At 39.1% G+C, this 17,848-nt stretch overlaps 1 protein-coding gene across 6 annotated transcripts in view; it reads right to left on the bottom strand.

The window, feature by feature from the left end:
- The window catches only part of KAT6B (lysine acetyltransferase 6B), a 195,667-nt gene that overhangs the window by 34,597 nt on the left and 143,222 nt on the right, over nucleotides 1-17,848 (bottom strand). For 4 of the 6 annotated variants that reach the window (XM_079900955.1, XM_079900954.1, XM_079900953.1 and 1 more), the window contains exons 8-13: nucleotides 15,569-16,500; nucleotides 14,453-14,574; nucleotides 12,785-12,900; nucleotides 10,353-10,494; nucleotides 6,747-6,908; nucleotides 3,539-3,632 (exon numbers count right to left, since the gene is read on the bottom strand). In XM_079900955.1, the coding sequence (XP_079757081.1) occupies nucleotides 3,539-3,632; nucleotides 6,747-6,908; nucleotides 10,353-10,494; nucleotides 12,785-12,900; nucleotides 14,453-14,574; nucleotides 15,569-16,500 (1,568 nt within the window). The remainder of the gene's footprint in view (nucleotides 1-3,538; nucleotides 3,633-6,746; nucleotides 6,909-10,352; nucleotides 10,495-12,784; nucleotides 12,901-14,452; nucleotides 14,575-15,568; nucleotides 16,501-17,848) is intronic. The other 2 variants (XM_079900957.1, XM_079900956.1) reach the window with 2 other exon arrangements.

Genomic DNA, 17,848 nt, shown 5'->3' on the forward strand with positions numbered 1-17,848 from the left:
GTGTGTGTTTAGAAAGAGACGGGGAGGACTTTAAAATTTTCTGACTGAGGGAGAGAGGGAATCTCAGAAACCAGGAGAGAAAAGGAGATGGAGTATCAGCTTCAACCGATGACAAGCCACTCCTTCCTCTAGCCACTTAAGTTTTGGGCAGAGTTACAAAACCCCTGAGTTGGTTTATGAGCAGATTGGGAGTTGGTGCCCTTTAGTCACTCCGGCAAAGCTCTGCAGATGACCTCCTGGGAAGCCCTGCTCAGACACATCCCAGACAAGCTGTCCTAGGAAGAGACAGACAACAACATTATTCCAAGGACAGCATTTGGTCCTGGGATGACCATTCCACCTCTTGACTGTCCTGGAGAACAGTGTTCAAAGCTTTGGATTCACAGTTCTTTATATACACACAACACATCATTTTTCACTCATGTCTGTGATCCGGTGTGCCAATGGGCAGCTGGGCAGAGAACAGCTTTCCTTCTGTCGGTATCTTGTTTTGGCTTCCTGAACCAGCAGTGATTACAGACAAAATAAAGATTTCCTGCCTTACAACTTTCTTTGAATTACTGAAAGTACCTCCCCGACCAAAAGACCCTCAGGCTCATGTACAAACAGAAATAAAATAAATCTAACCGTTAAAAGGTTCCTTTAAAAAACAGAGCAGATTTTAGAAAACCTGTAACCCCAGTTATCTGTTTTTCCCTGAGTTCTGAAATGTAAGGTTGACAAGGATTATGCGAGGTCATGGGGTTTATCTCCTACTTCTGCAAAAGACTGGATCTAATCATCATAGAAAGATATTTATCTACTATTATTTTAAGTAACTCCAAAGAAGGAGATGCTATCAATTTTTTCAGCAGCCTACTCTATCTTCTTTAAAACCTGTGTAGCCAAGGAATTATTTTTTCGCTTTAAATTGAATTTCTGTTGGGTTTACACCAGTCCCCATTTTCTCTGAGTGCTATAAAATTCTTCCCCTGGTCTTCTCTTCTCTGAAGAAATAGCACCAATTCCCTTTCAACTTTATTCAAATCATTCATCATATTCCTTAACCCTCTCCAGTGCAGGATGATACCAAGGGTATATGAAAGAGAAAATCTAAAATGACACCTGTAGCACTGCATTGCCTGGATGCACCCTAATGGATGGCATTTATCATGATGGCCCTGAGACATCCAGATAGGTTCCACTGTGTTCCCTAGTTCATGTTTTAGAAAAACAGAGTAGACTCTAATACAGTTTTCAAATAAAATGGTTAACATAAAGATTTAGCATCTGAAGGGAATGTCTTTGTTCCTGGGTTGTTATTTTATGCATTAAGGCCTCAGTACCAGATCACACTGTACAAGTCAGTCGCTACTGTATTTAGAGACTTGCATTTTTACCTGGTAAGTACCAGTCTCTTTTAAATTTTAGGTGGAAAATTATCGTGGGCAGTGACCATATCACTTAGGAGATTCAATACAACTTAACAAAAATACATCTAATGCAGATTATTGAGTGCACTGTCCACCTGAATACAAAAAAGGTATCCAAGGAGTTGACAGTAAGTTGGAAGTATGATACTTAGATCAAATAATTACCACAAAAGAATGAATTGAGTCTAAGTGCTATACTGCAGAGATACGGAGCAAAGAAGAGAACGGGATGAAACTCCAGGAGGTGGGATCAAAAAGAAGAGGCTCCTGAGCTAGCTCTGTAACAATGGGTAGGATTTTGAACAGACAGAGGCTGGAGAAGGAAGAAGTGGTCATTTCAGGAAGGGACTGCACAAAGAATGGAAGTATGGGAACCTGCTCAGAATATTTGAGCAAATGGAGATTAATATATGAAATAATACATGAAAAAGCCTAGAACATAGGCTGGAACTAGCTGTCGGAACATCTTGAATATTGAGCTAAGAAGTTTGCCTTACTCTGTAAGCATGCAGATACTATCCAAAGTTTAAGGCTCGAATGGCTGCTATGCATACCAGAAATTATAGTATTTAGGAACAACTTGTGAACAGTGGCCCCAAAAATCTCCAAAACAACACAATTGGATTTGCCCTTAGAACTCATTACAACTAGGACTGTAAAGTAAAAATGGTAAACTTCTGGTAAGACGGCCCTCCATGGGATGACTAGATCAAGAAAGAAGAGTAAGACTAGGGTAACGAATTAAATAACTAGAAATGCCATCTGAAAATGTAAAAATAATCAATAAAGATACTTCAAAAAAGAATATCCGGGCTTCCCTGGTGGCGCAGTGGTTGAGAATCCGCCTTCCAATGCAGGGGACACGGGTTCGAGCCCTGGTCTGGGAAGATCCCACATGCCACGGAGCAACTAGGCCCGTGAGCCACAACTACTGAGCCTGCGCGTCTGGAGCCTGTGCCCCGCAACAAGAGAGGCCTGCGCACTGCGATGAAGAGAGGCCCCCGCTTGCCACAACTAGAGAAAGCCCTCACACAGAAACGAAGACCCAACACAGCCAAAAATAAATAAATAAATAAATTAATTAAAAAAAAAAAAAAAGAATATCCTTCGATGTCAATAAATTATACAAATCCGTCCAAAGCTGCTATACGGTTATATTTTACACCCAAACTTTAACATTTCAACATCTAATAATATAGATTTAGACTCAACATGTTACTTCATGGTTTTCCTTGAGGACATTTACATTTTGCTTTTGCATCTGATGTACGTTATGAAGATTACATCATCTGCTATATTTTCCTTCTTTCAGTTTAAAATCTGGTAATGAAGAAGCACACAGTTCCTAGCGACAGATTTTTACAAGTGATTATTATCATGGGATACCCCGCCTTCGTGTTATCTGGATACTTTGAATCCATTCTCGAAATGCAGCCTTAATACTACATTAACACATCCAGTATAATATAAACAGGGAGAAAAAAACTACCAATTTTTAAAAAACATTACCCTACTTTAAAATAGTATTCCGATTTTCACTGAAGAGACTCAGAAGATACAAATGTGTATAAAAAATATTTCTTGGGCAACCTCTAGATACGAACACTGTAATAATTTCTGTAATAGAAAAGGGAAATTAACAAAACAAGATGTTTATTTCTACCAGACAGCCAAGAAGGATAGGCTACCTAAAGAATTGTTTTTCTGAAGATAAAGATCCCTTTCCTGCTCTGTACTGCACAAGATTATAGGCAAAATTTTAGAAAGCTGAAAATCCTTTTAAATAACAATTCCTTTGGCTTTAATCACAAATAATTGCCTCTTTTGGTGCTAATGAGCATGAGCCCCACAGAATGGAATGTAATTCTGCCGGTTCATTCAGGGTAATGGCTTTGTGAGCTGGTGACACTGCCGAGAGATCGAGTCTCAATTTCCTAGAGTACAATAGTGAGCAGCAGTACATTTTTCACTTGAGGAAGATTTTCTAACCTATGTAAATATAAGTAGTAAACCCGTTATCTATTGATAAAAACAACAAAGTAGATTAAATAAAGTTTTATGTGCTACTCTCCTTTAACAGCCATCAGCTCCCTGGATCATGAAAGTAAATAAAGTACTTCACTTACTGAAATCAATGAGAAACCGTCCAAATCCTTGCCTCTGGTGCTGGGGCATGATCATTATGCAGGAGACGTTATACTTCTGCTGGCAAAGCTTTTCCTGAGGGAAGGAGAGACAGATCAAGTATGTCAGAGCACTGCTGAAGTGGGCAATTCCCTGCACCCGCCATCGCCCTTGTACCACCGTCCACTAAGGTGAGCCAATGTGTTAGGTCAGGATCAAGCAGAATCATCCTACCGTCCTAATCAATCAAACTATCAGCTAACAACAAACTACCCACTCCAGGCATGCCTCTCAATTACATCTTTATTCTTGAATGTCAGTACCATGAAATACGAATAAAGAATCCAAGGAAATGTGAGTCAAATGAAACAGAACACAGACAGTATGGAAGAAATGTTTTCCGTGCTCAAACAACCTGGGAGATGGGGATTAAAAAAAAAAAAAAAAAAACCATCCAGAGAGTCACCCAGTGGGGTCAGTTAGGAATATTTTGCGAAAGGCCCCAGTGAAACTAAAATACTGTATGTGTGGGTAGACTTACACAAATACATTTCTCCTATGAGTAAACAAAGTAAGAAGCTGGAGAAATAATTAATCTGCATTTCAAAGTAGGACAACAAGACAAAAAAGACAACAGCAACAAGAAATCCCCAAGCCTCCAAACCAAAGTGGAGGCCAAAATATTACCAACAGTCTGAAACCAGGAGGAAGACTGGAAAGAATATGGTGGGAAATGGTTCTTATAGTTCAGGAAAAATTCGCAATTTTCATGGGATATGGCATCAGAGCAGCAATATTTTCTTCAGGGTACATAGAAGCCGCCAAAACCTACACAGGGGAGATCTGGAAAAGGCTTTTGAGGTTGTGAATGCTCTGGCCAAATATAAACCACAAATTAGACTGACCACAAATGGTACTAACCACACCAAAGAATTACTTAGGAACACCCAGATCTTTAATGAACCTATTTGAAAGATCACAGGAAATGGTTGTAGAAAAAAACCCTACAGGGCAGAATTAAAGATTCCTTTGTGAAAAAGATATGCTCCTGACTTTTGCACATTTGTAGCTGTCTGTGGAGTCTCCAAGAAATGAGGAGGAAGAAATGACGTGTGTCAATTTTCCTAAGAAACTGGATTGTCCATCACTGGCTGTGCACATCTGTGGCAAAGATTCAAATAATTAGTCTACTTTGCAAAGTCAGACAAATGGGTCACAAATCTAAAAAGAGATGTACTCTGGGTTTAAGGATTCATCCTTGATGCCGGTCTTTTCTTTGTCCCAAACTATTCTTACCTGTATACGATTTTTGGAAATCCCACCCAAGAGTTGTCCTTCCCCCACCCCAGTCCCTGCCCCCTGCCCTTTAACACATTACTACAGCTAAACTCTAATCTATGGATAAAATAACTCCTCCTCCTTTCCTTCCTGTTTTGAGTCATCTATTATGTGCTTGGAAAGTCACATGCATGTAATGGTTTACACTGAACTTTTCTAGGTCATCTTGGCCATTCTCTGGCTATAACATCTAGAATTTGGTTTAAGTATAATCCCAAAGGGCCATAGTCCTTCACACTCCAATTGACATGTTAGAATATGGTTTAATTTGAGTCTAGTCTTTTAACATGGCTGTTTTTCTAGATTGACTTTTGTTTTACTGCACTGCCAAAGAATATAATAGCATTCCGGGTATAGTAAGAAATGATAGTAGTTGCTGCCATACTATAAAAGAAACTGTGACAAAATGTAAAAACTTTAGCTTGTTCTAAGTAAAATGTTGGGCTCCCTGGGAGGAAGAGAGGCAGAGATTCGAACCCCAAGAGTTACCAAGAACTGAGACCCAGAGGCCAACTTGAGACAAGGCAGGACAAGGGCAGCAGGCACCACTGAGCATCTGTTTTTAAACTCAGATACATTTAAAGAAACACCATTTTTGCACAGGAAGGACAGTTATGACCACTATTCTTTTCAACTCTTTGGAGAAAAAGATGTTTACACATCTATACAGAACGTAAAATGTTTAATAAGTTATATAAATAGATTTCCTAGTTATTGTTTCACCTTGTGTTAATTCTCTATCACCTTTCGAATCCATAACCTAAAAAGTTAACTTTCTTCTTTTTCGTTTTAGAGCTTTACCAAGTATGTGGATTAAGACGTTGAGGCTGTTTTCCACGAGTGCTGTCACTTATTCCTATTTTTGTTTATGGTCTCTGGATTGATTCGTAAATTTAGAAAAACTTCTGTATGCAAAGGACCTTCATATATATTCTATCTTTTGATCTTCCATGAAAATGACACTTCCATTAGGCATTCCATTTACATTATGCAACAGTAGAGTCAGTGAAATTCACTTATCACCTAACATGCACACATACATCATAAAAAAAATAAGATACAGGGTTTGGATCATTTACCTTCTGCCTGGAAGTCTTATAATTACCATCCTGGCATATTAAACTATTTCCTAAGTACCTAAGAAAAGTTAAGGTCATTACCTGGTAAATATTTCCAAACTCAGATTTCCTTTATTACATATGAGTTATTGTTTCTCAGAAGCCTTTGAACAGAAGAATGTGAGAGAATTGCTCTGAACCAGTGAAAAAGACAAACTACATCCACTCACTATGTCAAGGGCTCCCCTATGTTAACAGCTGGAGATAACTTAGGCTTTCTAAAGGTGGGGCTGCTTCAGATCTTAAAACAATAGCACAGAGAATAAGAGACAAAAGAGTAAAACCAGCCATTATATTAGCTTAACTGTCCAAATGCCAATGTTCTAACTCACTGAGATACTGATGATCACAGAGGAAATGCAACGAGGAGAAATGAGAATTATCTTTTAAATGCTACGTTACATTGAAAGCTTCATGTTGACACCACTTAGGGGGAAAAGGGAAATAAGCTTAACATTTAGAAGATGAAAGATGCTAGGTGGTCTGCAAGGCAGCAATTATAACGTTATGTGAACGATGACAGTGAGACAGCAAACAGTGCTGAGGTCCTTTACACACTTCCTAGGCACGTTGCTTATTGTTTTTTTTTGTTGTTGTTGTTGTTTTTAATGAGCTCTGAATAAGAATCTGAGCTTTTCAGAAACATGTGTCACTTATTCAAATTAGAGTCATAAAAAAGCCCTGTTTGAAGAATTGGGCTCTACCAAAAACACTTTGAAAAAGAAAATGAAGGTCATACTGGCTCTTGTTTTACCTTAGAGAAGTATCCAACCAGATGACAGCCCTTTTCATCATTTTTTGTAAGGACATAAAAAAGGAATGGCTCGACATCATAATACAACGTTTTGTGGTCCAGGAAGAGCTTGGCTAACAAGCAAAGGTTTTGGCAATAAATTTTGCTCATATTCCCATCAACCTAGCAAAGAGAAACAGACAACATTATTTAACATAAAAATACCACTCAAAATAAAATTGTTTCTTTCATACGGTATTTTGGAAAGTATATAATTTTATTTCCAAATCCCAAACTGAGCAATTAAAACACTCCATTAACCAAGTATAAAGTTTACCAGAAAATAGCTGTCATTTGGCAAATCAGAATTCCACCTTTTCTCTTAAATTGGAGTAAATTTTAGGTAGCTTAAATTTCTCTTTACACTACCTGAAGAAAGACCACACTGCTAACAAAGAAGTAATTTTTATTTGCAATTTATTACGAGTAAAAAATGATTAGGCAGGTCCTCTCTGTTTGAACCAAGTAAATTGGAATTAAAGAAATGTAAAACGATCAAAATACTGCTCGAGGAAGTTAAACTTTATGTTGCTTTCAAAAGGGCTTCACATAAAAATAAAATAAATAAACTCTATTATCCTGATTCCTTAGAAGTGTGGATTAACAAAAGAGGCTTCCATTTTGGTTTTATTCCAAGCATCATTTTAAATATAATTGGAAAAGATAAAATTTCTGTGTTGGGAATACAGAGAAAGTGAGATGAATTTCAACCTACAATAAGTACCATGATTACCGTCTACTTCTCTTCAAAATAAAAGAATCAAGCTGTGATACTGACGGTTAGAGAGAGAAGGCTAGGCACAAATGTCAATTTCTTTGATCAAATGTAGTTACTTGTTGAAAACAGAAAGCACAGCAGATTCTAGAATTTCCCTAGCACTTTTCTAAGGGGAAATGGATGTTTGCTAACCAGAGCTCTTTAACAATGAACTTGACCGTTCTCAAGTCTCCTGTGGACCATACAGGTTCTCATACTGCAAATTATTTTTAGACTTCGTATAACTATTTCCCTTGGATGAGACCTAGGTCCCACACATGGCAACATAATCAAATGTGGGCAAGGGGCACAGAGGATACAATTGTCTCTTTAATTAAAGGAAGTTTTTATGTATTTGGGAGGATGGTCCTTTTGGAAATGGTAGCATATTACAAAAAGACGGAGATAGATGTATGTATCCCTGAACCAGAAAAACAGAGAGATGACAATGCTGAAGCAAAATTCTTGTCAGTTGTGAAAGGTCTAAAATGGCATGCTTTCAAGAGGGATAAAGAAAAGATAGGAAAGTAGTAATCTGTGATTATTATTCATTTATTTTATAAGTTACTTAGGACACTGCTAAGAGAAAATTTCCTACATGCTGTACTCTTAGTATTAACTCAGATTCTAGAATAGGGACCTTGGCAATTATCCAATCCAACTCCTTCAATAATTTTTATGCATAAATTTTACAGATCTGCTTCTGATTTTTCCCCTTTCATCTCTGTATGGTCCCAAAACACCTACCCTGAAATAGACCATTCTTATCAGGATAACAAGACTGAGTCTCTCTGACCCCTGAGAAGACTCTCTCTGGATTTATGAGAGTTTCACCCCCTCAGGCAGAGTTATACTCATTTATTTAACAATTACTTAAAGCCAACAATGTGTTTCACCCTTTGAGAAACAATGAGACAATGATTTTCATTTTCTTTTGGTTAGAAGAAAGCTTCCAAGGCATTAAGAAAGGTGCCAAAAGTTAAGTGCAACTTGTGACATTCATTAATTAAGGTTCAACTGAGAGCACCTCTGTTGTCTCAACCTGTTGGGGCTGGCCAAGTAGCATCCCAATACTAACAACAGGAAGACAGCGACTTGCATTCGGCTTTCTCGTTAGCCCAGTGGTCCTCACTGGGGGGTGACTTTTGTTCCCCAAGGGACATTGGCTATGTCTGGAGATGTTTTTCGTTGTTCTGACTGGAGGAGGTGTGGTGCTACTGGCATCTAGTGGGCAGAGGCCAGGGATGCTGCTAAACGTCCTACAATGCACGGATGCCCCCTACACCAAAGAATCATCCAGCCTGAAATGTGAACAGTCCCCTGGTTGAGAAACCCTGTGCCTCCTGTTTAGTAAAAACAAACATATTACCAAATCTTCCTAGCAACAATACCCTTCTTCCTTCAAGCTTGCCGAAAGAGCCTGATATAACCAGGAAGAGGAGTTTTAAAAAATCATAAGATGGGCTTCCCTGGTGGCGCAGTGGTTGAGAGTCCGCCTGCCGATGCAGGGGACACGGGTTCGTGCCCCGGTCTGGGAAGATCCCACATGCCGCGGAGCGGTTGGGCCCATGAGCCATGGCCGCTGAGCCTGCGCGTCCAGAGCCTGTGCTCTGGAACGGGAGAGGCCACAACAGTGTGAGGGCCCACATACCGAAAAAAAAAAAAAAAAAAAAAAAAAAATCATAAGATACAGTTGGAGTTACATGCGTTCTCTGATGAGTCTTGGGAAAAAAGTAATGGGCCCAAGACTGTCTGAGAGAGGAAGCCTGGTCCATGACAGAAACCTATGTATGACCCTCCCCTACGTTAAATTTAATGCAAAACATTACAGACAAGAATTAAAGAGAAATGTGGTTCAGAATAATAAATTTCTAGTCTGAACAACTCAGAAAAAGAGAATCCTAAAGTAAAATTGTTATCTCAGAGAAAGAAGATATCATATCTGCTGTCCAAGGAAGGCTTGCTCTGAGCATCCAGGAATGAAAGCAATGTACCAAGATGGGTAACAGAAAAGAAAATAAGTCAGGGCAATGGAAGTGCTCAACCAGAGTGACAGAATTAAGAAGGCCTGTGACCAGGCAATAACAGGAAAAAAGGCATGGCCTCCTCAAGGTACAACTGACTCAGCTAAGCTGGATCCCTGAAACTGACAATAGAACATGATGAAACAATGAAATGATATAGCGGCAAAGACCTTCTGCTACTAAATCATTTCTGAAAACACAAAATGTCTTCAAGAACACACAATGACAGACACATGGCCACAAGGGGTTCGTGTGAAGAGCAGAGTTCTCCAGGGGTGGCCATCTACCCAGATGGGGGTCGGGGGAGTCCCAACATCTGCTGGGATCTCACCAAAAGGATTATCTACCCTGCCAAGAAATGGACGGAAACACAGGTGGTTGTGTATTGAGGAGATATGCACAGCTGCTCAATTCCCTGGAAGAGTGAGCACCTGCCAGACATTGGCTGGAGCTGCTGAACAAAGCTAATTTCTCCTGCCAAAGAAAGTAGAATTTACGAAGAGCTGAGGAGACCATAAATTCACTGGCGAATATATCTGGTGCAGACAGGGATTTGGGAGAAGACAAAAAAGTTAATGTGATGGAGTAGGAATTCATCATCAATCTCAACGGTTGCTTAATATGGTTAGAAAAACATTCCAAAACATGGAGATATTTGAAAAAGCAGTCTGGATTTCAGTGCCAAAACTGAATATACTTTGTACCTTCTACGAACAAATCAGTACATAGTCAACAATTAGAAACACTAGGTTTCAGATGCTGAGTTTTTTATTTATACATGCTTACCTCAAATACTGAAAGGTCTTTCCTTCGGTAAATTTCATTTGCTGGAGGATGAAACCATCCACATTTCCTTGAGTGTCTTAACAAAATATTTTTACTTTTCATATATTTAAGACAGAATTCACACAGGTAAAGCTTTGGTAATCTGTTGAAATTTTAAAATCAAAGAATATAATCAGATTGACTATACTCCTGGGGAAAAATATTAAATATTGTTCTATTTTCTCTAAGCCATAAAAAGGCTGTATAATAGTATTTGAAAGAAGTAGTTTCAACAAAAGAAAAAGGAAAAAGAAAGCCAGTAGTAGAGTGTACAAACCTTATAGTATTTTTCAATCTAATAATATTTGCTGCCTTTACTTTGTGAACAAATAATTTGTTTCCTTAGAAATGTCCTATAGAAAGAAAGGTTTTCAGACTTGGAACTATGACTCTAAAAACAATGGCGTCCTGTCATCCATGCATATTTTTTAAATTTCAGACTTAATGTCATAATTTCAACAGTACGTGTAATCAGTGGTGTAACTATAACAATCTTTTACTCAGAGAGAAGTGAATTCATTATTTTTAAAATGATCTGTGTACTTATAAGGCAGAGAAGTCCCAGAATTTAGTTGTTTCCATTTCTTATGGATGAGGTAACTTTAAAGTTATCATCAGTACAAGGTCTAAAGGAGTAAATATAGTCAAGTCAAAAGACCTTATTTGTTCCTACCAATTCCACCGACTCTTTGAATAACATTAGACAAACAGCTTTCTCTCCTCTGCTGACTTTTTCTCCACCTTAAAAATTATACCATTTTTTACTTGTGCCCTATCATGCTTGAGTGGACATTGCTAATATTTACAAGAGAATGTTTAAAAGCACTTTCAACGTCTTTGGGGCATAAAAATGGGGAGAAGTGTTTTGGGAAGAATTAGATACAGACTCATCACAGTAATTTCAAATCTTGGATTCGTATGCAAAATTATTCAAAGCTCTTAGAACACATGATTTACAATTACCCATACAAGTAAAAGCTCTTAGGTGTTTTTCAAAAGTTTTTAAGATATTGGCTCGGTGCTTTGTGACAGCCTGGAGGGGTGGGATAGGGAGGGTGGGAGGGAGGGAGACGCATGAGGGAAGACATATGGGAACATAATGTATATGTATAACTGATTCACTTTGTTATAAAGCAGAAACTAACACACCATTGTAAAGCAATTATACCCCAATAAAGATGTTAAAAAAAAAAAAGTTTTTAAGGAACATACAGCTAAGTGATATGAGCTGGGAAAAGAAACCAAGACTCCTGACTCTTAGTTTGTCACTTAACTTCTAGAACGCCCTCCCCGTTTTCTCTGATGATTGGGCAGACACCCACGAGAAAGAGAAAAGGACGATATCTATTCTACAAGAAAAGCAAATTTGTGATTACCAGAAACTTTGCAGGCTAAAGCATTTGAGAAGATACTAATAAACTGTGCCCTGACATACCTGAAGGAAGAAATCTGTTCACAAGATACCCATTTTTAGATATATTAGTTCAAGACAATTTCACAGCTAATCTTAGTTCAAGACAAAAGAAAATTCTAGTACCATTATTTTCTCTTCATTTTTAACAAGTTAGTCACAAATGGCTCTAAAAGTCAAGATTTGGGGAAGGGTCTCTTAAGGCTACCCACGCCTACCTACTTTCTCCCATTTTTCCTTCTTTTGCTATAATTTCTCTAAAAAAACTTGACAATAAAATGCCAGAAATCAGAGATAAAAGTAACAGGCCTAATTAGGAAAACGAAAAAGGCAACTGAGAAGAAACCACCAAATGTTTTACAACAGCTAATTTTTTTTCTTGATTTGGTTTCTTACACAAACAATACTTCCCCAATTAACCAAAGAGAGAAAAAAACGATCTAAAAGTTAAAAGGCAAAATTTACAACACTTGTGTAACTAAGGAGTATAAGGCATTTACATACGACAGTGAATGCTATAAGAAGGTACTGGCAAAAGTAATAGTTTTGCAATCACTTAGACTTGACTATCAGGACAGCCCTGTGGCACATTGGTTAAGAATCCGCCTGCCAATGCAGGGGACGTGGGTTCGATCCCTGGTTCGGGAAGATCCCACATGCCTCAGAGTGACTAAGCCCGAGAGCCACAACTACTGAGCCTATGTGCTGCAACTACTGAAGTCCACACGCCTAGAGGCCGTGCTCCGCAACAAGAGATACCACCGCAATGAGGAGCCCGTGTACCGCAACGAAAAGTAGCCCCCCGCTTGCTGCCACTACATAAAGCCCACACGCAGAAACGAAGAACCACTGCGGCCGAAAGAAAAAAAAGAATTGACTATTAAAATTTATGTCCTAAAAATCACCTAATTCCAGCTTTAGAATGTTCCTTCCTCACATATGAGACATTAAGGTTGTATACCTGCCTGGCTTATTCCATTACCTTGCATATTCCTGTGGGTAAGGCGAGGAGTACCAGGTTTGGATTTCATATTTCCCAAATTCTATTACAGAAGGGTACCGGCCACAGTCTTCTACTCCACTTTCACACTCTATTTTCTGTCAGACAGAAAGAAAACAAAATATGAGGATTTCTTCACTTACATTTTGGTTCTTTCACCAGTGGATATGAAAATCTATCAAGACCAGAACACTAATCGTAATTGTGAATTTTCATGTTGTTGAAAAAAAACATTATAGGCCCTTGTGAAATAATAATCAACTTTGTATAAGATTCATATATAAATACCCTAAGAAACAGTATTACCAAGATAGGAAATGAATACCTGTTAATACATACAAATGTCTATTGAATTAAATTTAATGATCTGCTACAATGTATTAAAACTGAGGAAATTATAAGAGGATGTGGCTGTTACACACTGTCACACTGTTACAGTCCCCTGTTCCTCCACCAAGTAATAGTTAACTGGACTGTAGATAAATAATCAATTGTGAAGTTTGCAGTTTGATTCCCATCTCCTTTTACTCCCATGCAGGAGGTTAAGAACTCTGCTGGCCTGATTCACTGTGGCATTCCCTGGGTCTAGCCCAGTGCCTGACACAGACAAGAAATGTTCTTGAATGAAAACGCCAGTGTTGCCAGTTGGAAAGAAAGGCCTTGGATTTAGCAGTAACTTTCAGGTAATTGCCTGCTGTTCATCACGTCTATATATGAACGCCAGATACGGTCCCCCCAAATGGTCATATTTAAGGACTTCAAATCTCAGTGATGGCGGGGCGGGGTGGGGGGGATTTAACATTTTATCTTAGCCAAAGGAAACACTACAAAGAATGCAGAATGAGGAATGGAAATATCCAATGGCCCCGCAAGTAGAAATAAGCACAAGTATTTAGCCCAAGTGGTTGCTACAAAAAATAAAGCTTAAGAGCCTATAAATAGCCCCCTACTCCCCCAAAAAGGAAGTGAGGTGGGGGTGGGAATCTATCCATGAATATGGTGCCCTGGAAACAGAATGTGGTCTACTGACAGAAGAATTCACAATCCATAATAAATTTGTCTTTCAGAAGTCCAACAGCCTTTCCTTTCAATGTTTTGCTGACAATAAGCTATGTAGAGTTAACATGTTAAGGGAAATCATTTAAAGAAATTACTGGACGATGAAAATAAAAGTGATTACAACTGATAATGCAACACGATATTGCCTTCGCCAATGCCCAACAGTTAAAATCAGGAGACATTTTTCATATGGCTGGCCACCTGTGCTGGAAGAAACATCGATCACTTTAAGAGTGATGTTCTTCTTTTTGTGAATGATTTAAAAGGACTATTTTCTTAATTTGAGCAAAAATAATCAGAAATCTATTCCTTCACCCCTAGAAGCGTTTTTCAAAATCTGCCTCAATAACTGCTACTCTGGCCTATTCTGTGAGACCACCTGAGCCATTACTAACTTTTAAGAGTGGAGACAACACTATATAAAGTGATTACTTTCGAATGTAGAGTCAACAGAAATGATGGTAACAGTTAAAGAACCACAAAAGATTTTGAGGGGGATTCTTTATAAAATCAAGGCAGTTAATTTCATAGTACTCATATATAAAGGTCACGTATTATCCTCATTACTAGAATGCAGTATCCTGGCCTTACCTCCCAAGACAGTTCCTGGGCCTGCTTAAAAACATCCAAATCCTCTTCAGTAACGGTATCCTTGTTTCCAATCACATTTATATCTGTACTTTCTTGTTTGATGCTTATTTTGATTTCTGTATCTGTCATTTAAAACCAGCAGAAAGTGTATTCACTGACTTGCATCATGAATAACCACCATATAATTACCAAAATGGCACCAAATTACCAAAGTGGGCAAATATGGATTTTTTTTTAAAGCTTTATTAGCTTTTACATCTAAGCACTGCTCACAGATCCAGCAGTACCTTTTCCCTGATGTACCCAAATTGTTATTTGAATCATTGCTGTTGTCATCTTTTTATAGCTTCAACAAATAAATGACGGAAAGAGCGAGCAATACAAAGCAAAATCATACTTTTCAACCAAGATTAGAAGGCATATCAATGTCTAGGTATAGAATTCCCATGATCACGTTTGAGATAATAAAATCTACCACTTTGTCCAAATGACACATTTTTGGCTTTTGTTTCATAAAGGGTAGCAAATGTAACGGGCCAATTTGTTAAATGAATTCATGAAATCAGTTTTCTCCCTGAGGTGAGTACACACACAGACACACTCACATCCAAAAGCACACTTCACAGAGTCACAGATCAGGCTTTGTTGAGAAGGAAGCAGGATGAACTTTGTCATGAGAAAGCAATGGACAGAGGGAGACGAGGAGCTGATGTCCCCGCTGCCGGAAGCACGGACAGCACATGGCCACGCAGCGCTGTGGCTGAAGAGGTAGCACGGGGAGGAACATGGCAGAGGCGTTAACAGTGGCTACTCATGCGGGACTACAAAGCCATAAGCAATGCTACGGACGCATCTGGGGGGGTCCTAGTGTCACTACAAATGGAAATAAGTCGTAAAAAGTGGGAGAGTATTAGTTGGAAAAACAACATTTTGGAAGTTTAGTCAGCATTAGAAAAAGGTCAAAGTTTCACTGCTTCTGTATGAAAGTGAAGTGAGAACAAGAGAAATAGCTAAGACCTATGTGACAAATAGGAATTGACTGATTCTTTTTTTGGGGGGGGTTGGGGAGAAAGGGACGGGACGCAGGTTTGGTTGGAGCTTTGACCTTTTGCTTACCATCATCCTGATCAGGTTTAATCCTTCCGTCTGTCAAGCTCCCCTTCCCTGGTGAGGGGGTCCCCATCTGAGGGGTCACTTTATATTTTAACCTGCCTAGCATCCTGTGCTTTTTAAGGAAAGTTGTTCGCTTGAAGTGAGCAATTGCTTTAAAAATACGTCCTCTAGCCATCCCCCAGCTAGAGGAGGAGGGGTGAGAAATAAATCTACTTCTAATATCTCTTTTTCCAAAGAAATGGGCTTTTGATTTTGCCGTGGAAGGGAATTCGATTTTACGACGCATACGTTTAGGTGGTGCATAACTTGGGTGTCCCTTTTGGCGAGACTGTCCCTGAGTGGTATAGATATGAGAGAGCCCATCAAAGAGTGCCTTCAGCTGGCTGTTATTAGTGAGACTGCTAAAGGAGGGCACACTGGACTGGCTGGAAGAACTCTGGGGAGAGGTAGAAGAAACAGAAGTGCTGGACTTTTGTGAACTGGGGCTCTGACCAGAGATGGGGGTTGCGGGTGGGAGTGAAGAAGGTGGAGGTTTTAGCTTTTGTGTGGTACCTGGAGCCAACACATGAGAAGTGCATGACTGTTTCTGAGAGACCTTTTTCCTTGGACGATAGTGCTTTGAAAAGTCTATTATTTCACCTCGTGATCTGCGACCATCAGGTGATGGTGTAAAAAACTTAGTAAGGCCATCAATGAGCCCTTTGGTTTTCTTGTTAACTTTAAGTGTAGAGGCAGAAATGTAGGTGGAGGTGGTGGTGATTTTGGTGGTGGCACCAGGCCGAGTGGGGTCTGTAACAGCCAATCTGCTGCTTGAGTCCTTCCCAGATGCAGCATGACCAGATGAAGGTGTGGTACAGACTTTAGTCTTTTGACCCCTACCAGGTGACCCCCTTCCTGTGAATGCATTCATGGATCCTTCATCACTGGTTACAGACCTAGGCAAAAATTTAGAGAATAGTATCAGCATTTAATAATAGAATTATAAAGGTATCTAACACAAGTTTATAGCAACTAGATGCATTCAATGTGCTTAAACTTAAGAAACTGAATTGCAACCCTAAGCGCTGCTTGTGTGTGTGTGCCTCCACCTAGGTGTTTCTCTGTTGAAACAGGTTGTAGCCCCTACACTGGCATGTCATGATTCTCCCAGGGCCCATCCAACAGGTACTGGAAAAATCATGTGGAACCAAGGGCAATATGGATAAGAAAATTTTTGAAGAGACTAAAAGATCACCCAATGCTTTTAAATAAAAATGTGACCCCTTGTGTCGTCACAAGTAATTATGATTTCCTGAAATGTCTTTTTTAAAGTATTAAAGGAAATAAGTCATAAGTATTATCTAGAAGCAAAAGAAGAAGCTTATCTAATCTCTAGTTAGAAGTAATTTTAGCTCAAATGGAAAATTTATATAAATAGAATTTGGTTACATCTATAAATTAGTACATCTTTTTTTTTTTTTAAAGAAAACATTAAAAGATTTCCACTTAGCACTTTATGCTTAGGATGATAAGATAACCAATAATACTCTCTAAGTAGAGGAGACAATTAATTACAGCATAAAATACTGCTGAAAAAAGGACAACAATAGCAAAAAACTGAAGAAATGATTAAAGAAAAGCTACAGCGGGTCAGACATGACATGGAAAGTCTGGTGAAGAAGCAGCACATTTACCATGGTCATTATCAGACACTTGGCATCAGAATCTTTATACACTGGTTCTGACTGCTGTTTCAGTTCATTTGATGCTGGTTCTGCCCATACAGCTGTGTGGTCAATGGAGACCGGAGGTCACTCCCCTAGCACAGCTGCTTACAGGAATGGCAGCTGCCTGTCCTCACCTCAGGCTAGGGCTTGGAAAGCTACCCATTTTGCAGCAGAATTTTATTCAACAGAAACATTTGCATGTGAATTATGGCAGTGCTGGGGCCCAAGAATGGAGCTTAAAAATTATCAACTGAGCTGAAGGCTAGTAATGATGAAATGGAAGCCTGAAAATGATATGATCTTGAATTGTAAAAATATCTTAAATAATTACAAATAGAAGAGCATAGCTTAGTGGTCATCCTATACACAGAGATTTAATGAATAATTCTGGCAGTCAGCTAAAGGGGAGGCTGGCGCAGATCAACAGAGTGAGCTACTAGGCTCATCCGAAGCAGCTCAACCGCCAGGAGCTTCACCCAATGCCACCGAGTCAGCCAAATCAGGTTAGAGCTAGAGATCTCTAGTGTCACAGTGAGAGTTACCAATAAACTACTCATCCAGGCTAAAATGTTTCACA

This window comes from Stenella coeruleoalba (assembly GCF_951394435.1).
Source record: "Stenella coeruleoalba genome assembly, chromosome: 16".
NCBI lineage: Eukaryota > Metazoa > Chordata > Mammalia > Artiodactyla > Delphinidae > Stenella > Stenella coeruleoalba.